This window comes from Papilio xuthus, unplaced genomic scaffold, assembly GCF_000836235.2.
Source record: "Papilio xuthus unplaced genomic scaffold, Pxut_1.1 DF824992.1, whole genome shotgun sequence".
Taxonomy (NCBI): domain Eukaryota; kingdom Metazoa; phylum Arthropoda; class Insecta; order Lepidoptera; family Papilionidae; genus Papilio; species Papilio xuthus.
Genome location: NW_013533657.1, coordinates 3,679,469 through 3,701,593, shown reverse-complemented (window position 1 = coordinate 3,701,593; position 22,125 = coordinate 3,679,469). Strand labels below are relative to the sequence as shown.

Here is a 22,125-nt window from a genome sequence, read left to right as displayed (position 1 = left end):
TTAAAAAATGCTGTATTTAAAACTCTGGCACAAACCTCATAGATCTTATCACTTCAGAAAAAAAAACAAATCACAACAGCTGTATTAAATTGTCAGATGTCAATGTCATTTTCTTAGTCGTAAACAAGGGAATGTAAGGGCATATAAAATAATAAATAAAACCTTTAAAACCTTTTATATTCATAAATTTATCAAAAGTACCTAACATTAAATTAATTACTTCTTAAAGTAGTTTAAACTAAAAATACGTTCGTGTTTCATTTTGGGGAGACAACTTTTAATGTGCGTTACATCCCCAATTGATCCATATCAAATGAAAATCTGATATAATGATGGATGAAGGCCCCTATCAAACATATCAGTACCTTCCAGATGGAAATGAAGACAATCAATTTTTTTTAGTACAAGATGATGGTAGTTTCTTAAGCTGTAAGTATACATTATTCAACAGTAATTCATGCACCGTGCACTCAGAATCAAAGAATTCTTAAATAGCAAACACAATGCAAAGAAATAATACAAAATTCTATTTTTGTCGTAACTTAGTACTTACTTTATATGAATTAAGTAATCTTATCAGATACAAATGGTTGTAAAATAGAGTGATTTTGATTGTCTGCTAATACAAGTTTTATATTATTACAGTAAATAATAGTCAAGTACAGTACATGACACACGGACAAGATGTCAAAGAAATTGTCAGTCATGTTCAGCCTTGTGCGGTGTATGATGTTTCATCTCCACAATTCTTAATAGATGTTAATAACTCATCTGAAGTTATTTCTATGCCTGGTATGTATTTATACTCTGTATACTTATTTAACCTCTCAAAATCTACTAAAAAAATTTAGTGAGATGTTTTTAATATCATTATTTTGTATGTTTACAGATCAGTTTATTTTACCAAATGGTCAAAATATTATTATTGCCAACAATTATCTTTTACCAGCGCAGAATACTGTTGAGGAGCAGGTAAAAGTCAAAACTAATAAAATAATAAATTTTCAATAGTAGGTTTTAAGAAATCTTAACAATATTATAAATGCGAATATTTATATGGCTGGAGGTATGGCTGGATGGATGGATGTTTGTTTGAAAGTATCTCTGGAACAGCTTAACGGATCTTGATAAAATTTGACACCAATGTAGAACATAGCTTGGTAGAAAACATAGGCTACTCGTTAAGTTTTTTTCCACAAGTAAGTAGCACACAAAATAAAATAAATCTTCTTTAAATTGAAGATGTTGGTTATATACCCCAAAAAGAAAGTGACATTGTCAAGGAAATTGTGGTACATTTTGACATTATAGTATGTGGTACTAAATTTGGTGCACTATATTGTATGCAGATAATTCTACAGTTGAACCTTGATAAGTAAGAAAGTTCCAAAAGACAATTAGCTAATGGACAACCTCCGTAAGCGAGAAACTCTGGTTAGAGAAAACCCTCTATAAGCAAAATAAAAATTTGCCAGTTCCTTTGAATTTCGCATCAGGTTTGACTATACATGATTAGTTGTAAATGCTTATACTTTTATTTTCAGATAGTACAGCAAAATGAAGTTATACAATATCACGAACCAGAAAAACAAATTATTGCAGAAGTCAATAATGAAATGGAAAAAACAACAGATAATTGCACAGAGGTAAAAATACAAAACTTTCATTTTAATCCTTATAAATAGACTGGATTTTGTTGGAAAACGCAATAGCTAATTTTAAAAAGTTACTGCGGAAAAATTATATTACCATGTCCATTTTGGAATTTAAGCTTTATTTATTTTTGTACCAGCTGTAGTACTCGCTATGTCTGCGCGGAGTTAACAAAAACCTTAATTAGTAGCCTATGTGTTTTCCAGACTATCTTCTATGTCTATGCCAAATTTCAATACGATCCATGCAGCCGTTCTGGAAATACCTTGAAACAAACATTCGCATTTATAAAATTAGTAAGATAGAAGGATTATTGCTTTTTGTATATCATTTCAGATAACATTGAATGATGAACAATTTCATACATTAGAACAAAAAGGATGGATTCTTCTAGAAACAAATGACAAAGTATATGTCCTTGACACATTGGGACTACATGATGTAACAACAAATGGTAGTAAGTTTATATAGATAGCTTTTGCCTTAAACTTGTCTGCTCGTAATTTAAAAAGACAACTTATTAAGTAGCCTATGTGATATTCCAGTAATCTATCATTGTACAATATTTTATCCATATCCATGTAGCCTTTTTAGGAGTATATGTTAACAAACATTCATATATCTATCTAATATTAAGATTATAACAAATTAGTTCATAAAAAAATGCTTACTTAACGCTGTCATGTCCCCTTAGTATAGATTTTGTATGAGGAATGTCTCCTAAGTAATAATTATTTTATTCGTGCAATTTTCTTGTTCAAGATTCGATGGTCCTTCGAGCCAGATTATATAAAATTATATGTTTAAGGTGCTTAGTAAAATTAAATTTTATACTTGTTTCAGCATTAATTCAAAAGTTAAAATCTACAGAAGGAAGTAATGAATGCATTCAAGAAGAGACAAGGTAAGTTAAAAAAATAATAAAAAGGCAGGACTTTGACGGGAAGATCGACTAAATTAAATCATCAGGTTGCAAGCATATTATCGGCTAATTTCTTTTTTTTTTTAATTCCTCGGTGACAATGTCCCGATCGACCGATTAGTTACAAATAAAATTAGAAATTTTTGTCCAAATAGCTTGTCAAGCCAACAAGGTAACATACGTCTAAATATAGGAGAAGATGGTGTAAAATTATCGGACGACATTATCGAGGACAATGACTTTTTCTTAATGAATCCAAATCTTGATGATCAATATGGTATGTATTTTATATCTTAAACTTATTTATAGTCATAATAATATACTACATTTTGTTAGACAGTGTTACACTCTGATAATTATAAATATATAAATAGTAATTTTATATCTTATATCTTTAAATGAGCAATTCTTGTATATATATAATTGGAATCTCGGAATCGGCTCCAACGATTTTCATAAAATTTAGCATATAGGGGGCTTCGGGGGCGATAAATCGTTCTAGCTAGGAATCATTTTTAGAAAATGTTATTTTATTCGTGTTTTATCGATAATCAACTTACATAAACTTAACTTTTTCTATCGGTAAGATCGAAGATATTATTCATATTTCATAATTTTATTAGTAATTCGTACTTATGTAAATATAATTTCCAAAAAACACAATTAAAAAAAAATACCGAGCAAAGCTCCATCATCGGTCATCCAGGTACTATGTTCTGTTGGAAGAAAATCCGACACTGTGCCTGTGTATCGGTGCAACACTAGCCTTACTAAAATGTTGTCGGTTATGTCCCCTCACTAATCAATCTGACACTTGACTTTGTAACGAAAGTGCGCCATTGGCGCCCAAGGATTGTAACTGATAATGTCTAAAAATACTAAAATTATTAACTTCACATTGCTAAATATAACATGTAATAAATTAAATTGAATTTTATTACTATCATATTTGAAATTGTTTCAGTATCAGATTTATTATGGGTTTCTGAGACCAAAATCCCCGTTTAAAATATATTGTTTTCTCTGATATGTCAATGATAAACAAAGTGATGACGATATATTTTATACAAATATTTAGGTCTTAGAAACCAACGTTTAGACTTATAAAATTGCTTTTATTTTAGTCGAATCAATGGAAATCTCAAGTATGGATACAACAAATGAAGACGACAATACAATAAAAATCGAAATGGCTGATCCAAAAACTTATAAATACATAACACAAAGTATGATCAATACAATGCAAGAACAGAATATTATTCAGCAAACGCAAAATGTTGATAACGAAAATGTCGATATAAAACCAAAGAATGTTTTGAAAAAATCAAAAACAAGAAATGTTATGTTTAGAGTTAGTACCAACATAGCATTTAAAGGTATACGTGTTTTTAAACGAATTTAATCACAGACTAATCAAAAATAAAGCTTATATTCGATTTATTTGTGTGTGTGCGTGTTGTGAGAGATAGCAGAGAAGGAAGATAGTTTATTGGAATTTACAACACAAACTGTTTTTAATTATGAAAAATTTGAATTCGTAAGTTAATAGCATGAGACTTCTAACCGATTTAACAATGATTTCTTTCATTTATTCCAGATATTCCAGACAAAATAGCCTTAGGAGAGACTAAAAGTGGAAAGAAATTGTACGCAAAAATCACAAAAATGAACAGTATTGATATGCCAATAAAAAAATACTCACCTCGATGTATAAAGAGAGTTTTGCGGAATAAAGTTAATAGCAGTGATAATATCAAAGAAAAGAAATTAAGTACGTGTTATTTATATTTGTTTTAAACGAGAATTTTGGTTTCAGAAACCTACTGTAATAGTGTTTGAGTTATCTATATGGATCTATAGTGTTTGATTTTAGTATTTCGAAGTTAGATTGTATGTATATTTTAAAATTTTTCGAATCTCCGAGTGTGACAGTTTTACGTCTGCAAATAGATATTTCATGGGCATAAATGTTGACAGACAGTATGAACATGGATGAGGAAGTATTCGCGAAGCTGGTGAGGCAGGCGGCGCAGCAGAGCGCGGAGGTGAGGTGCAGCGCGCAGGACATCTCCTCCGCACACACCACGGTCATGCAGCTCCTCAAGATACCTGACTTCAAGACGTCAGTGCTCGATAGGAATCTTATTATCACAAAGGTAAGGTTACTTCGCTATGCGTTTTTCATGAAATTGGTGTCGCACTAAAGTTAAAAAATATTTTTTATGAGAAAATTTATTTTGATATATAAACTGACAAAGATATATATTCTGGGCAGAAGTGAAACTAAATTACAATAGCTCACTAGCGCCCTCCTGTCAGTCAACAAGGTCCTTTTCGTACTGTAGCTGTCATGTTATGTTTTTTATTTTATGGCATTTTCTATGAACATATAGGTTTTATATATTTTCTGCCAGTATTAACCTCAATAGCTTAATTGGGATAGATATCCTTCTTAATGCAAACTGCGACGGTTCTGCTAATTGAACACCTTCAATGTTTTGCTACCATGCATTTTAATATATTAAAATCGATTTTGAACGTATTAATATGTCAATTGTCTCAGGTTGTATCAATGCAGGATGAGAAAGGCGCGTCCAGCAGCGGCGGGCAACCAACACTGGTGACAGGCCGCGTCACTATTGACTCCGGCCGCCATTGCTTCGTGCATGTGCCTGATATGCTGGACAATATTATGAATAAAACAGGTATGCATGCTCTCTGCTAGATACATGCCACACGTAATGCACAACAATACTGCAATTATTTATGTCACAAACTTATATGGTCTGGGGGGTTATATTGTATAGAACTGACGCGCGACCATCACTTGAGATATCGTAAGTTATTATATATTTTGGTTTTCACAGAAGATTATAAGACGGAACTCAAAAAAGAAGACATATCAGATGTTAATTTGGAAGAAAATTATGTTTTACATGTACACGTTACTGAAATGAAACGAGCCGACAATGTACTACGAGTTTCTATTACATTAAATACACGGAGTAAGTTTTTTTACTTATGTCTTTATAACTTCATATGATATCATCATCAGTTCATTATACGTCCCCATCGGAGCCTACCCCAAGTTAGGGTTGACTAGGTCATAATTAACCACGTCTGCTAGTCATCTTTGAATTTCTTCTCAGATATGTGTAGGTTGCATTTCAATGTTTTCTTTCACCGTAAGAACGTAGGATAAAAGTACATTTTATATCGAAAAATACATTGGTACATGGAGGGATTCGAACCCAGTAACTGCTCATTATAAGTCAAGTGATCTCTGAGCCGAGACTCCGTGTAAAAAAAATGACGTCATATCATTACTGACTGCTATACAAAATGGCGGCCGTACGCAAGGAATCGCTTACAGAAAAAGATCATAAAACTGTTGTAAATTAAGAAATATAACACAAACACCTGTATTATATTATACAATTTAACCCTTTAAAGGCAAAATGTATATTTGAATGTTACAAATTGTATCTATAGAACTACCGACTAAGGAGACATTTGACGACAATAGAAGGAAACTTGCCGGTAAAGTGTTCGCTTGTCGCAACTGCGCCGAGATATTCAATACTGAAGACGAGTTGAAACAACATCAACAGGTAATTATAAAAGTCTGTTTCCACTAGAGAAAATGACACAAATTAATTATTTTCGCTAAATATAAGGCTTTTACATCCTTGACAAATACAAAGCAGTTAACAATACTAAGTTAACTTATTATTGAAATTAAAAACAATAATTTTCTAAATTTTTTCAGACATCGTGCTGCCAAAATTTGGATGTGGAGGGAGATCTCTCAATAGATTTAGACAAGATGGTTGCTGGGTACACCACTGTCGTTGAAAATGGAAAAGATAAAATATATCATTGTAATCAATGTAAAGTGAGTATCCAGATTTTTGAGCACGGAGTTCCGTCTGCACATAAATAAAAAAAATATATTGGGCTATGTTCTACATCTGTACCAAGTTTCAACAATATCCATTGAACCAATCTGGAGATACCTTCTAACAAACACCCATCCATCCAAACTTTCGCATTTGTAATATTAGTAATAAGTAAGATTGCATTTATTTTTGCTGTTAAAATATCGAAAAATTTTTAAAAGAAAAAAGGCAGTTAAACATATTATTCGGAACTTCTAACTACAATATAAATTAAAAAAATATATATCTATTCCAGATGAAATTCATAAAGTTGCACAACTGTTTGAAGCATTTGAAAACACATTACAACTCGGAGACAATAAATGATTCGAAGGACAGTTCGCAAAATATGACCCAAGCTGGGAACGTTCAAGGTATTCATAAATGCAAAATGTGCCCGTGCACTTTCAATCATCAACAAACACTAGTTAAGCATATCGTTAACAAACATATAAAAGTCTGAACAATATTAAAATTTATAAAGTGACAACATTGTTTTATTTAAGTTGACAGAATCTTAGTTAAAACTATAATAATTAGGTAAGGCAAGTCAGATAAACAATTAACAATATCATTATAGCACACTTGCTGTCCGCGCGGAATTAAAAATAAAAACTTATTAGCCTCTGTTTCCCAGACTATGTTCTACAACTATGCCAAATTTCAGCCAGCCGTTTGGAGATACCTTGAAACAACCATCCATACATTCAAACATTAGCATTTATAATATTGGTATAAGTGTATTGTCGATAATGGTAAACAATCATTTATAATCAAAGATTAGTTAATTTTTAGTTTATAGTATTATTTTGGTAGATTAATTAATTAGTCACTTAATAATTAATATAGAGTTAAGATATTCCAACTATCAAAGAATATTTATATTTTAAATAACTTTATTCTTATTGTATCATATTTAATTTTGATTCTTTTGCACAATCTCCTTAAAAACAAAGCGTACTTAATAAAAAAAAACAAAGTTACAAAGCATTAGATGAGTGTTTGAAATATCTATAGATTCTTAAATCAAACACTAGAATAATATAATCATACTTTATTTTACAACTTATGTATATACAAGTATCATGTTTATTAAAAAATCTCATCTGAAAATATACTGTCCAAGTCATTGTAATCATTATCTACTTGGCTTTCATCTGAAACAAAAATACCTTTTACTAACAACACATAAAATATTCTCATTGAATGTAGATTTATGAATTGAACAGCAAACATTGCTGCACTAAATTCTATCTTAAGTCCTTGTAATAGTCTTGTAAGTTTAAAAGATTCAGTTCATTTTTATACAAAGTTATTATAATGCCACTAGTTATCGCCCGCGACTCCGTCCGCACGATATTAAAAACCATAATCAGTAACCTATGTGTTCTTTCCGACTATGTTCTATATGTATACCAAATTTCATTAAGATCCTTTAATCCTTTTGGAGATACTATCAAACATCCCTCAAAAAAAATCACTTTTATAAAATTAGTAAGATTGAAAACACATTCAATGCTACTGTTTTTATTTAACATAACATGGCTCCTAAATAGACCATCTTAACCCAAAAATTTGTGTTTATATCCATGTTTTATTATTTATAAAATTTTTAAACTTGATAAATAGTTATTTCTGTGTACATTTGAAATGACTATTTAGAAAGACAACTGATTTAGGTTGTCTATTGTATGTTCATGTTTGATGCATAATTTAGTGTAATTTAAAGTTTTGGTTAGCAAAAATATACATTTCAAACATACAATTTTTTACGTAGGAACTATAACCAATGCAGTAAGATTATTTCTGCAAGATAATTCAAAAATATTGAAATGTAACAAACCTGAGACTTGCTTTTCCATCTTAATAATAGTGCAGTCTTCATTAGAGATCTTTTGATAACCATCAGGCATCTGTTCATCTTTGTCATGTACAGAACTGTATATAGCCAATATATTGCTCATAGTTATGTTCAAGTAATGCTTTTTAAATGCACCTCCTGTTGTTAAAATTGTAGGCTTAGATAAAACAAGAGCCGAGTGCCCTGGCACAATGTACAATGAAAAATATGACCAAGCATCTCTGTGTAGTGTACATTTTATATTTCCTGAAAGATAAAAAGGAGGTTACATAAAAGAGTTTTTATGTGTAAAAAAAGTTATGCTGTAACAGTAATAATTTAATTTTATGAATTAGTAAATTTTTTAGAATAACATTTTTATGCTAAGTCAAAGTAAATCAGTAGCAAAACCGTGGGCTTCTGAGGTCATAATCTCTGCATAAAAAATATTGTCATTACTTTCATCATTTTTGACAATTGGGATAACAATATGTTTTAAACAGAATTTTGATCTCAGAAACCCATGGTTAATGTTCATAGTAGTTTTAAATCATTCATAAATATATGTATAACATACCAGTTACATCTCTTAAGGTAACTAAGGGATCCATAGCAGATCTGTCCACACACTCTACAAATGCAGTAACTATTTGCGCTTTTCTTCTTTTCAGGTTTCCAGTGAGTGCAAACTGTTTAATTGTTTTTATCGTCTCCACAGAATTTAATTTCCATTCATTTACATCTTTTAACAATCTTTTCCAAAGTGATGAATCAAATAAATCTCTATGCAATGGATTTTGGGAAAAATCTATATCCTGAAGTTAAATATTATTGTCATAAGTCCTTATATTAAATAAAACATATACCTTTTTACATGTTGCATGCAATTTTTTGATTTTCATGATATAATTCATAATTTTACAAATGCAATTGTCTTAATTTATAGAGCATTTAAATAATGTCCACATGTATGTTTGGATTCCTAAGAATTTTAAATATTCATAACTTGCTTTGTCTAATACCATATTGATAACATTTTAACAGTAACTTACCTGTGAAAGTAATTCAATATGATCAATATTCTCATCTTTATATTCCTTAAAACTTCCAGACAATAAGCCTGCAGGGCCGGGGAACTTTCTTTTGCAGTTTGAGTCAAAATGTGAATTAATAATTTTTCTTTTGCAGTGCTTAGGTGATAGTAAATTATTATTATTTTGTATGCAGTTATCATCAGATTCTGTCTGTTCTGTCCCTTTGCTATTTATAGTTTTATTATCTTCATAATTTGATCCTAGTATTGCATTGTCTTTGCTAATTATTTCAGTGGGATTATTTTTTAATTTGCCATTATTTCGGAGGTTAGAACAGTTGGTTGTACTCGTATTGTTAGGTATGTCCGGAATATCCAATTGAGACAAAACCTGTAATTAATGGCACTTAGAATAGATATGTCTTGATAAAATTAAATACACCATGACAACCATACATACCTGATCGAAATCATCAGATTCGAACATGTTACTGTCGTATGTTATACGTAAATGACTCCTTATGTTGTAAACATAATTAAAGGAAAATGTTAGACATTTTTAATCCTAGGAAATTAAGACGAACGCGTGTAGACAATAATTATGAGCGAAATTAAGAACCTTACAGAATATTAATTATATAAAATAAACATTAGAAGTACTAAAATAATGAATTAATAATAAGAAGTACTAGTTTATCCCATTAATTAAATATTTGTTTGTTTAATTGCTTTGTTGATTGAAATTTGAATCTTACGTCATTTTGACAATTTGATTTCATTTCTTAGTTTTTTTTGTAGATGTTATGGCCTGGTGGTGAAACTTTTTAGCCAGTTTCAATAAGATATAACCAGGTCTGTCCAAAAAAAATGGAAAACCGGTACATTTTACTCGTGAGCAGAAGGTTTGCCGATTGCTCATGAATATGACGTTACTTCTGAGTTCGGTGTTATGGAGTGTAAAAAACATTATTTTAACACATGTAACAACATACATTTTGTTGTTTTTTGAGTTTATTTAAACCAAAAACGAAAAAAAAAATTAGTATTTTTTTTATTACATTCATTTTTATTTTTTCTCTTTAGTCTGTGCTGGTGCTGGAACTTCTAAATCTGATTCTATTTGAGAAGGGTCTCCTTCTGGGTCTTCAAATAAATACTCAGCCTAAAACGAAAAGTCAGTTTATCCAAGTCTAAAAGCTATCGCATTTAAAGCATTCATATGGTTTATAGACATCTATCTAATTTTGAGAGAATAGAAACATTTCATCATAATTCAGTCGCATAGTTATGAAAATAAGTGGTTGCGAAAATACAAAATTCATTATTTTGCGGTAATTGAGACATATACCTTTATGTTATACAATTCAGGAGCAAGACTAAACAAAGATTCCACAAAATCTTCATAATAAACGTTTCCATCTCCTCTTACGTTAGCGTCACGCAAAAGTTCTATCGTTTCATCTTCATCAAAGGGTTCACCAACACTTGTAGCGATTACTCGAATTTCATCAATGTCCAAAAAAGACCGATTCTCGCTATCAAATACCTAATTAAACATTAATTAAAGGAAGTATTGTTATAGGAACATATTCATTTACTCTTTGGACCTGATTTGAAGTGTTTCACCTTTTTAGGAAAATTATTCACTACTTGAAGTTAGGATTTGGTAATAAGTTAAGTAAATGCTAAACTGAAAGTGTCATTCACATACTTTAAATGCCAATTTTAATTCATGTTTAATCTTAGCTTCAATGACCCATTTATCTAACATATACAAAATTTGTTCTTTTGTGAATATTCGTGTTGTTCCTGCATTAAATGTTTCAGCTTCTGATATAACTTCTCCAAAAGTTGGGTAGTAAAAGCCTCTTTTGTGAAATCTAAAATGAACTTATTTTTTGTGAACTTTTACTTATAGATAGAAAAGCCTATATAAGGGGAAATTTTAGTCAAAGTCAACATTTTTACCTCCTTTCTTCTAAAAACTGCATCAGTTGGTCGACATTTACAAATTTTAACGGTTCATCGATATCCGGCACACTTACGGGCTGTGATTTTTCTTCAAACCATTCCAAAATCTCATTTAGATGTTGCTCTGAAAATCGAGGAGCCTTATCTCCCAAGGGATCTATAATATTACCTGGAATATTCGCCTTCATTTTAGTAAGTTTCCTTTTACATTTAATTTACTAAAAATAAAACTGAAATTTAGATGTTGTAATGAAAATACATAAAGCTAAAAATTTTTAGTGTCCACAGTAAGACACATTGTCCGTCAAAAATGATTAAATATATTTCACTGATTTTTTTAAACTTGCTTAGGATTAAGGCTTTGACCTCTTGACCCAATCTTTTTGAGCGAGTATGTAATAATGTAATCCCTGGCTTTGATCTAAATGTTTTTATTTATATTTCTTATACTGTAATAAAATAATTCTAATATTAATACCTATGTCTATATAAAACGACTGAAAGTAAACTTTTATGATTACAAATTAAAGAGTAATCGAAGTTAAAAATATGAAGAACCATGGATAAAAAATTAAAAAACGATAATGTGCCTCGATAGAGAAAGAAGGAAAGATGCCTTTCGTGACGTTTTAATACTTTTCGTCTATGGTTGATGTTTTGTCATCTTTGTCTTTGTCGTTCATTTCATTTTCGTCTTCTTCAGGTACGCGAAACTCTATTAGTCTATGGTACAAATTGAACGCAAACGGAGATCCTCCATCTTGAAAATTGTGTCTATCCCACTCATAAGTTTCTCTATAATTTTTGGGCTGTTTAAAAAAAAAAAACCATAGTGCATATGAATAAATTGTGATTTAAAAATTTATAATTTCTTTATATTTAAAGTTTAGATAATAAATAAACAACAATTTAATTAAGTTATTTGAAGTATGTAATTTAAAATTTACAATTTATTTGTATTCATCATGAAAACACCCCCCCCTTCACCCGACAACGATGTCCTCCGCCGTCCGCCATTAAACTTTCATTCTCTCATATAACAAACGAAATTTTTTATGATATTATTATATTTAAAATCTAACCTTATTTGGTAAGAATATTGTAGTTTCAGTGTGAATTGTGGGATTAAGTGTATTATAATTTTGAGAGTTAGAAAGCTGATGTTTTCTTCTGAGAAGATTTCCAAGAACCATGTGGTAATTACATTGTGTTTTTTAGTATTATATTTTGTATTTTTTGTTGTTTTGACTATTATTCTATCTCACTACATATCAAATAAAGTATCAATGACTATACTTGATATTTTATGTACGTAAATAAATCTTATTCCATATTTACGTTAAAATCTTGCTAAATGTTTTTATATTCGTAATTACTTAGTAAAAGTCAATGAAATGAAAGTTCGCTTTGAAATTGTATAGAAGTTCTAAATAACATAAAAGGTAATGCTTTATAAAACCGAATCAAGCCAAATTTCCATTACATATGTCTTAAACGATAGGGAATATTCTTACACTGTTTTGGAAGTTTTTTTTTTGGATTCGTAACTTAAGTTGAAAAAAAAACCAAGAAAACTACATAGGGTAAGTTAAGTTTGGAACAATAGAAAAGCGCAGGATAAGTAAAGCTAGGTTTATAACATGTAATAAAACACCAAAAGCAAACTGAAAAGGTTAGGTTTGGAACATTTTTAATACCATAAAAAAACATCGAAAAAGCGAAAATATTTTCTATTATAACATGTGATTTTATAAAAATTGTGAGTGTCAGCATACCTGTTACAAAACTGAAAACATATGAAACAATTTTAATATCTTAATGAAATAAATTAAGACCCCGAAAAAAAATCTTCATAGCAATATATTCATCTTCAGCAATCTTCATAGCAATAATACTCATGATGATCATTTCCTAAAGTTTAAAATTGATTTTATGAAAACTTGGTTTGATTCGCTGTTGTAAAGTTGTTCCAAATAATATTATTATTCAAATGTTAAAAGACTTTGTTTATTGTTGTGTTTGGGTTGGACTTTAAAATGGGAGTGTGACTCACTTTCCAATGACAAATTGACCGAAATTTATTATTAAAAAGTACACATCTTTAGGTTTGTTTATAATAAAATTATGAATAACATCAACAATGTGTGATTTAATAAAAATAAAGATATCTGTAATAGTTTATTTTTCTATTTAAACTAAGTTACCAGCAGTTACATCCAACCTCTGAAGTTTTTGTAACTTATTAAATTATAAGAATAAGCTTTACAGTTATAATTAACTACAAAAGAAGAACATTGTATGAACAACTTATCAATTTTTAATACTTTCTGTTTTTAGGTGTGAAACAAGTAAAAAGCAGTAGAAAACATAATCTATGGATTCACAGAAATAGAATTTGAACAAAGATAAAATTTTACATTCTATTCATATTTAAAAGAACTAAATGTTGAACTAGAACTTATGACCTTTTGCTGATTGCTGAAAAGTAAATTTACAACAAAAAATGATGAAAATAACATAAAAGTACAAGACATATGCCAAATTCTACATGGTAAGTGGTAAATATTAAGTATTAATAATAATTCCCAAAGCACATATTTCCAGCAATTATTTGAACAATTTTAACCTTTTAAATTGGCTTGATATTTAGTATAATATGGTTTGCTCGAAACATGAAAAAGATTCAATAATAAAAATTAACTTAAACATTATTTAGGTTGTGTGTAGAATATCTCTCTATTATTGTTTCAAATATTGTAGATTAAACTGTAAATTGGTTATGTCATGACAAGTTTTTCAAACTAATTTGATTAATGATTCTATCATAGACATTTCACAAAAATGGGCAGGCAATAAAAGTTCCAAAAATTCTGTACCTGTAAAAACTAATCATCATTTTTACATGGTTTGTGAGTTCCATCATTGTAGAGAATTGAATTTCAAATAAGTTTTGTAAGTAAATGGGGAGAAATCTATATAATCAAAGAAAACCAGTTTTTTTTTAATAAGGTATGTAATTAGGTGAAAAGCAATAATTAAATTGATTATGTTGTAGACTTGAATCAATTAATTACCATTTCATACTGTTGCAGATGAATGATTGCACCTCTTCAAGTTCTACAGAATAATTAAATGAAGGAATCTGCTTCAGAATTACTGGCTGCATGTCGCTGCAACATCTGTGCTACAAAGTTTGACTGTTTAAAATATTGTAATTCTAAACTAAATTTTGAAAAATAACTTATTATATGAAGTAGTTTAACCGCAAATCTAAAAAAGAGTCACCATGTTGCAGGAAATGCACAAGCATAATAACTATATTAATGTCAATATTGATATATAGATGTGTAACCTATACATTATTTATATTATAATTTAGTGTTTTATATTAGTTTGATGTTAATATTATGACAATTTTTAGAAATATGTATTAGACTTTAATATAAAATATTCACTAACATAATAAGATTTTCTCGAAATTGGGAAATGCAGTGTATAGAAAATAAAAATATACTAAAATATAGGGAATTAAGTATCAAGTACAAAAGATAAAAAAAATACCATTTAGTGAAAAATATGAAACAAAATTAATTTATTAAATTTGGATTTTACAAATATCACAACTTATTATATATCTTAACTTTTTTTGAACTAAGTAATAAAAAATAAACAGATTGTATACAATTTTCTTACAAGTAATTTAAATTTCAACACAGGTACTTTTCCCCAAAATGATGCCTCCTAAGCTCATTATTTTTCCTCGTTAAGGAATCTATAGGTTACACATCTATGGAGAATAGTAATAACAAAAGAGTTAAAATGCGGAATCTTTAGGTTCATGATAATTTTATGAATTTATTTGAGAAGTAAAACTTAAATATTGTATTCTATTTTTACAGTACATAATATTTAACATGACTTGTACATTTGCAATGTTTTGATAGGAAAAGTTTGGATTAGGGGACTATTTGGAGCATCGGCAGTGCAGTTGGCTCTTGACCGGATCATATTTTACATATCCAGGTACGATCTCCGCTATATAGTAATGAGTTCTTCGAATTTCATGATAACATCCATCAGACATTCTTACTGTAATTACAAATTGCATATAACTGCATAGAAATTCAAAGATATGTGCGAAGTCAACCAACCGTCACTGGCTCTGCATTGTTGAATAAGACCTAGTCGCATTCTTGAGGGTAGGCTCCGAGCTCCTCAGTGGAGTATAGTGTGTCCGTATAGTGAGCTTGATGATGACGATTTGTTTTGCTTCAATGCACATTGTCTTGTTAGCAATTTTCTAAATATTTTACCAACAGAGAGGAGCTAATCTCTTTCCAGTGTTATTCTATTTCTCAAGACAAGAGTGGCACTACTACTCCAGTTCTATCAGAAAATATGATGGAATCACATCAAATAAATATGGAACAAATAAGCATTTATCAAAGTTGGGGGTATTTTGTTGGTGAACTAAACAATAATGGTATTATTACGAAAGCAATGAGCATTATGTTGCGTTCTTAAAATATGTTCGCTTTAGTCAGAAGATTAAATAAAGTTGCAATTAACGAAATTGTTTTATTTTTCCAAAATTGTTTTCCCCCGAATAATACTTTCAAACGTCAAAACGGAAATTGACAGATTGATTTTTTTAGGTTGGTAGCAACGTAGACTTGTTCATAATATTGCTAGCATTGAAAATGTCAATTTTTATTCTCCGTTTGTGTATCTAATTAGTCAAGAGTCCCGTCTCTTATTTTATATACTCTTTGGTCTTCTTCGTTCTGTCTTCGTAGGCACCATAATGAGTGGCATTTTAATATTTTTATCGTAGTTTATTAATAAATAGAGTGTTATTTATTATTATAGGGTATATCTATGTAAATTTACTGGTATAATAACTATTCTGCAAAAGGCAATCTTTATTTTAATACCAATATGGATCTGGAAGACAATGCTATGGGTTTGACGCTCGAACAAACTGATAAAATATTACAATTTCAAGATTTAACAGGTATAGAAGATATGTCGATATGCCGTGATGTTTTGCAAAGGCACCAATGGGATTTAGAGGTAATCTAATAGTAACACCTATTATCAAATTATGCATGTAGAAAAATAAGGTCAATTCACTTCAAACACTTTTGAGTTTCAATGAGATAGTTTTTTTTAATCTATAACGGTATAAAGTAATGAATTAAGATTCTAGAACAAGTTTAATAATAGTGTTATCACAATATATCTTATGTTGAATTGATATTTTACATGAATGTCTTATTATGGTTATATACATCTTGAAGCATTACTAACCTAGTTCATTGGAATACTGTTGACAGGAGCGTAATTCCAACGTAATTGTATTGCATGTAATAAATTACAAAAGGTTCCACTTGATAATATTAAATCATTCATATTCCTATCATTTTACAGTTAATAGATTCAAGAAGTTTTCAATATAAAGTTAACTACATTCCTTAATTAATTTTGTCCATTGTATAAAATATACAATATCAGCATTTCTAATGCTGAAATAGTTGGAATAAAATTGTAATACTGTTGTTGGAACATATTGTAATCTCTGTTTTTCATAGAAAGTAAAATATTTTGTAAAATTTTAAAAATTGTTAATGATGATAAAAAAAATATTTGTTTTCACTGCACATGTCTGGCAGTAGAAATAGTTAGACCAAATTAGTTCTTTAGTTATGTAAAAGGCAATTCTAAAGTGTTTCTTCTGTAATTACATTGTTACTATGACAACATATTAGGTAACCTCTGCAATGCATTAGATAAGTATAATAATATCTAATGTGTTAAATATCCTTATATTTTGTTAATAAAAATTTTGTAGAACTGTCCACAGTTTTCTCATATTTTTAAGTATTTAGAATATTACATGCTACAATTATATATCATTATCTTATATCTTTAAATGAGCAATTCTTGTATATACATATATATAATTGGAATCTAGGAAACAGCTCCAACGATTTTCATAAAATTTAGTATATAGGGGGTTTCGGGGGCGATAAATCGATCTAGCTAGGAATCATTTTTAGAAAATGTCATTTTATTCATGTTTTATCGATAATAAACTTAAACATAAACTTAACTTTTTCTATCGGTAAGATTATTATTCATACTTCATCATTTTATTAGTAATTTGTACTTAAATATAATTTCCAAAAAACACTATTAAAAAAAATACAATTTTAAATTACTAATTTATCAGCATATTTTAAATTACAGAAACATATTACTTTATAACTATGCAACTGGGTTTATTTTTATTGAGATAATTTTATTTTTAACATATGCACTGCAACCAACTCACTTTAAACAAAAAAAACAGATGAATTTTCCATTTGAAAGTTGTTTACAAAATATAGTCATTGAAAAATATTTTTTCTTTTTGTTTAAAGGTTGCTATTCAGGAACAACTTAATATAAGGGAAGGAAGGCCGTCAGTATTTGCCACAGAAGCTAGGGCACCTCCGGTGGTCCACGATCATATAGCACAGCAAGTGTTCACAGATGAACAGCCCGAGGGACCTGGTGGCGTCCGTGGTCTACTGCGTTATGTTGTAAACCTAGTTGTCTCAATGTGTTATAACACAATTTCCTCTGTACTGAATTTATTATTAAGTTTTGTCAGACATGACGAGAGAAGGCGTAAGTATCACTCAATTACTTAAATTTTAAAAAGTTTTCATTATCTAGTAACTGGTTTCTGTGATCAATAGTTCTGTATAGCATAATATCATCCCTTTCATTATCTTCACCAATCAGGTATAATAATATGTTTTAAATGGAGATTTTGATCCTGGTAACTCATTATAAACATGGAAAATTTTTTGGTAATCAGTATTCATATTTGGATTGAATTCAGGCCATTTATGCAACAATTGATGACAGATCATGACATTACAACTTTCGACAAGTCATTCTTGCATAGATAACATATTCAATTACAAAAATAAAAATAATAAAAACTATGACTAAGAAATGTATAGGGTATTATAATAAAATTTATTTCATTTGGAAAAAGGAATAATAAAATTTAGTTTATTTTTTTTATCAGTATTAGTAATTTATTACATATTCTTTTTCAGTTGTGACAGACCCATTAGGTGATGTTATGGGATTTATAAATAATTATACATCAAGATTTAATGCACATCCAGTGTTCTACCAGGGCACATATGCGCAGGCACTCAATGATGCCAAGAATGAATTAAAATTCCTCATTGTATACCTACACTCGGAATCCGCTGCTGAAACACAAAACTTTTGCAGGTGAGTAAATTTATTAAGCTGATATATTTTATTAGGAAGAAAATCCCACACTGGGCCAGTGTACAGGCGCAACACTAGCCTTACTAAAATGTCGACTGTTATGTCCCCTCACTAATCTTTCTGACACTTGACTTGGTAACGAACTCGCCAAAGGATTCTAACTAATAATGTCTAAATATGTTTACTAGATTGATTGATAGGTATGCATTCATGCGTATATGCATCATCTTGTGTCCATGCTATTACAATCTTACTTCTTAATATTATAAATGCAAATTTTTTAATGGATGGATGGATGGAAGTTTGTTAGAATGTATCTCCAGAATGGCTGAATTTATCTGGAAAATTTTGCATACATATAGGACATAGTCTGAAAGAATACATAGGCCACTAATTATGTTTTTTTTTAATTTCGCGCGAACGGAGGCCAGGGCAAGTTATTACAAAAGTGAACACTCAAGTGAGTTTGTTGGCTATGAAATTTTTCAACTGTCAACTTTAATTAGTAGTCTTCTTAAGAGGACTATATGTGTACTGATTTTAGAAATTAACAAATAAATGTTTAATTTTAAAAATTTCAGGACCACATTAGCAGATCCAGAAGTGATACAATATATCAACACACATGCTCTGTTCTGGGGCTGTTCAGTGGATAGCTCGGAGGGGTGGCGTGTGGCGCAGTCAGTGGGAGGTCGAAGGTACCCTCTGCTGTGTGTGGTGTGCCTTCGTGAGCATCGCATGACTGTGGTAGCCCGTAACGAGGGTGCCTGCTCACCATTGCAGCTCCTGCAGCGACTAAGACGAGTAGTTACGGACAATGAACCACATTTAGCTGCAGCAAGAGCAGATAGGTAAAAGATATTACTTTTATTTATATGTATACTAGGAACTATTTTAAATTAATCTAATTTACATTAAGATAATTTAGTGTTTTCCAATTTGTAAATAATTAAAAAAAGTAGGTTGTTACAGGATACTAATAAAATATTAGACCTTTTTTGTAAAATTCTTTTTGTAAAAGTATTAAAAGATATTGAGCAGGACTCGAGCGAGTTAGTATATACCAATTTATACTAGCAGATTACCAATACAGTATAACATTGTAGAGTGGAGCGCGAGGTGACGGCGCGGCTGCGTGCGGCGCAGGACGAGGCGTACGCGGAGTCGCTGGCGGCTGACCAGGAGAAGGAGCGGCGCAAGGCGGCGGCGCGCGAGGCTGTCGCACAGCGCGAGCATGAGGACCTGCAGCGTCGTCAGCAGGAGGAGCGCCACAAGCAACAGGTACACAACTATCTCACACCTCACACATTAAGATTCGTAGTGTAGATTTAGTATGAGAAATCTATACTACGGGCTGACCTTAGCACTTTAGTTAGTTGCCAGAAATTCCGTACATAAAAAAATTAAAGAATTAAAAAACATATAGCGGGAGATACCAAGGCGACTAACTTATTAGACAATATCCAGCGCTGAATTTTAATGGAAGGTAAAACGAATAACCCAATTAGGTAGCTCAAGTGTGTCACAAATATCCAGTTTTAATTCCGCGGAATGGATTCGGTCACTGGGAATGAATAATGTAAAATGGGCATAAAGTTATAAATGTTGTAACATTTGGTGCAACTGTTTGTCTCGTTGTTGTGTTCAGTTGGTGGAGGCGCGCGCGGCGATGGCGTCGCGTCTGCCCGTGGAGCCTGCGCCGGGCGCGGGCACGGTGGCGCTGCTCATCCGACTGCCCGGCGGCGAGCGACTCACCAGGAGGTTCACGCTCACACACACCACGCAGGTAACTGAACTTTGGGTGTGACAATTAGTATCTTAGCTGTCTAAAGAGTCGCTAAATATTTATTAGTGGTTTTTGGTTTTAATTAACTGTATAATTCCTGCCTTAGGGCATCATTTATTCAATCCACTAGTGAAGTTTTTTCATTTGATACCCATATTAGGCTGGTTGTGCAAAATGTCATTTTGTCACCATTTTGTGGCGAAAGCTATTTTAAATTTACAATAGTAATGTATGTAAAAAAAATAATGTCATCAGGACTAAAGGTCAACATGAAGTGGGTCTAATTTAAGTGGCAAGATTTGTACAAGATATATGTATATTAAAAATGTACATAAAAATAATTAAACATAGCCGGCGTGTCAGCAAATAGTAGGAATTAAATAATATTCGTATTGTTTTATTCCAGGATTTATACGATTTCGTGTTCAGTCACCCGCAAGCGCCTGAGGAATTTGAAATAACGACCAATTTCCCAAAGCGAGTGGTCGCGCGGGGAGTCGCTAACTTACAAGAAGTCGGTCTCAAAGATCGAGATGTTTTGTTTGTAAATGATACAAACGCATAAATTATACATTAAATATTTAAATCGAGCCATTTGTCGAAAAAAGTTACATCTACATAAGAGATGTGACTTTTTTCATCGTAAGACTCGAAAGTATCACGTTTAAGATGTCAGAGTTAAACGAGCATTTAATAAAATAATCTTATCCAATTGATCATTTACTGATTTTTATTTTTTTTATATTGTGGTGAAAATCAGTCGATGAGAAAATTTCATAATAAAATGACACAAATAAGACAAGAATATAGCAACGTAACATCGCTATTAAAACGTGATACCACCAATGACTTGATTGACACAGACTGCGGAAAATAAAACCTAAAAAGCACACATAATTTAGACTAGATTGCTACACTCAAGAGTTGTTAATTTGTCACTAAAGCAGTTCCTTAGTGTAGATTTAGTGCAAAATCACTAAGGTACTACTTAAGTTACCTTACAAATCTGAGTATGACAAAATAATAAAAGTGTAGTGCAATAAACACATGTGAAAAAAAATCTTTTTAAAAGAACTTTAAAAAGTGACTATAGCTGTTAAGGAATTTAAAATTATGCTAGTTTTAAATAGTTTTATATTTAATGTAATATTTCGGTTAATACACACTTTTTTTTTCTTTGACCATCCTTCTAAGGTTCAATCTAAGTCTCTGGGTTAAAAAGTAATACAAACTCTATGATATGTTGTACTTAATCAATATATTAAATATACTAAATAAATTGTCTGTAAAGTTGTGAAAATTGGAATTAATATTGAAATTATTGTGAAATTAACGCGATTGTTATATCCGGTAATCGTATTATCGACAGTGGCGCCCTCACAGTTTGCTCGTTCTATACTCGGTTTCTGACCAAAATCTCCATTTAAAACATATTATTATCTCTGTTTTGTCAAAGATAATGACAGTGATGACGATATGTTTTATACAGAGTTTTTGGTGTCAGAAACCTGCAGTAAGGTTGTTAATTTATGACATATTATTTAATAAATTTCCTTTAGTAAAACTAGTTTTAAAAAACGCGTTTAATACTGTAAATATACAGTATGTATATAAATAAAATGTATGTATGGATGTAAAAGTGAATGTAGTGAACTTTCATTTTATTTCGTTATTTTTTTTTGTGAT

The 22,125-nt window shown here is 30.5% G+C and overlaps 4 protein-coding genes across 6 annotated transcripts; 2 read left to right on the top strand and 2 right to left on the bottom strand.

Annotated features, from left to right (window-relative positions):
• Positions 1-92: 92 nt before the first annotated feature.
• On the top strand, positions 93-9,100 carry LOC106126763 (uncharacterized). 3 transcript variants are annotated; one of them, XM_013324603.1, is made up of 16 exons: positions 93-429; positions 646-792; positions 890-972; positions 1,545-1,646; positions 1,990-2,110; positions 2,497-2,557; positions 2,731-2,852; positions 3,700-3,951; positions 4,173-4,346; positions 4,553-4,731; positions 5,139-5,280; positions 5,443-5,580; positions 6,068-6,186; positions 6,345-6,470; positions 6,770-6,887; positions 9,025-9,100. In XM_013324603.1, the coding sequence occupies exons 1-16, from the start codon at positions 330-332 to the stop codon at positions 9,033-9,035; spliced, it is 1,995 nt and encodes a 664-aa protein (XP_013180057.1). In that variant the 5' UTR covers positions 93-329; the 3' UTR covers positions 9,036-9,100. The 3 variants fall into 3 exon arrangements, with proteins under 3 accessions (XP_013180057.1, XP_013180056.1, XP_013180055.1); XM_013324602.1 differs by lacking the exon at positions 9,025-9,100 and having other exon boundaries at positions 1,990-2,107; positions 6,770-7,040; XM_013324601.1 differs by lacking the exon at positions 9,025-9,100 and having other exon boundaries at positions 6,770-7,039.
• Positions 7,569-10,075, bottom strand: LOC106126764 (uncharacterized). The gene is made up of 5 exons (XM_013324604.1): positions 9,847-10,075; positions 9,406-9,777; positions 8,931-9,168; positions 8,357-8,620; positions 7,569-7,670 (listed from the first exon to the last, which is right to left on the bottom strand). Exons 1-5 carry the CDS (start codon positions 9,871-9,873, stop codon positions 7,606-7,608), a joined length of 966 nt encoding a protein of 321 aa, XP_013180058.1. The 5' UTR covers positions 9,874-10,075; the 3' UTR covers positions 7,569-7,605.
• LOC106126765 (uncharacterized) lies at positions 9,901-11,709 on the bottom strand. Its single transcript, XM_013324605.1, has 5 exons — positions 11,355-11,709; positions 11,098-11,266; positions 10,735-10,932; positions 10,445-10,548; positions 9,901-9,951 (listed from the first exon to the last, which is right to left on the bottom strand). Exons 1-4 carry the CDS (start codon positions 11,543-11,545, stop codon positions 10,453-10,455), a joined length of 654 nt encoding a protein of 217 aa, XP_013180059.1. The 5' UTR covers positions 11,546-11,709; the 3' UTR covers positions 9,901-9,951; positions 10,445-10,452.
• A 4,422-nt stretch (positions 11,710-16,131) lies between these two features.
• Faf2 (Fas-associated factor 2) lies at positions 16,132-21,527 on the top strand. The gene is made up of 7 exons (XM_013324631.1): positions 16,132-16,430; positions 17,780-18,029; positions 18,470-18,653; positions 19,235-19,504; positions 19,760-19,934; positions 20,302-20,439; positions 20,846-21,527. Exons 1-7 carry the CDS (start codon positions 16,296-16,298, stop codon positions 21,002-21,004), a joined length of 1,311 nt encoding a protein of 436 aa, XP_013180085.1. The 5' UTR covers positions 16,132-16,295; the 3' UTR covers positions 21,005-21,527.
• The last annotated feature ends 598 nt before the right edge of the window (positions 21,528-22,125 follow it).

Bases quoted from the DNA above. Each gene is read 5' to 3' on its own strand.
- LOC106126765 (XM_013324605.1), bottom strand. From the start codon at position 11,545: ATGAAGGCGAATATTCCAGGTAATATTATAGATCCCTTGGGAGATAAG. The intron at 10,933-11,097 runs GTATGTGAATGA...ATGTTTAATTAG, and splicing joins AATTAAAATTGGCATTTAAA to GTATTTGATAGCGAGAATCG. The intron at 10,549-10,734 runs GTATATGTCTCA...TTTTCGTTTTAG, and splicing joins CTGAATTGTATAACATAAAG to GCTGAGTATTTATTTGAAGA.
- LOC106126764 (XM_013324604.1), bottom strand. From the start codon at position 9,873: ATGTTCGAATCTGATGATTTCGATCAG. The intron at 9,169-9,405 runs GTAAGTTACTGT...ATTTAACTTCAG, and splicing joins ATATTGAATTACTTTCACAG to GATATAGATTTTTCCCAAAA. The intron at 7,671-8,356 runs GTTTGTTACATT...TTTTTGTTTCAG, and splicing joins GATGGAAAAGCAAGTCTCAG to ATGAAAGCCAAGTAGATAAT.
- Faf2 (XM_013324631.1), top strand. From the start codon at position 16,296: ATGGATCTGGAAGACAATGCTATGGGTTTGACGCTCGAACAAACTGAT. The intron at 16,431-17,779 runs GTAATCTAATAG...TTTTGTTTAAAG, and splicing joins GGCACCAATGGGATTTAGAG to GTTGCTATTCAGGAACAACT. The intron at 18,030-18,469 runs GTAAGTATCACT...ATTCTTTTTCAG, and splicing joins CAGACATGACGAGAGAAGGC to TTGTGACAGACCCATTAGGT.
- LOC106126763 (XM_013324601.1), top strand. From the start codon at position 330: ATGATGGATGAAGGCCCCTATCAAACATATCAGTACCTTCCAGATGGA. The intron at 5,581-6,067 runs GTAAGTTTTTTT...TTGTATCTATAG, and splicing joins TATTACATTAAATACACGGA to AACTACCGACTAAGGAGACA. The intron at 6,187-6,344 runs GTAATTATAAAA...AAATTTTTTCAG, and splicing joins AGTTGAAACAACATCAACAG to ACATCGTGCTGCCAAAATTT.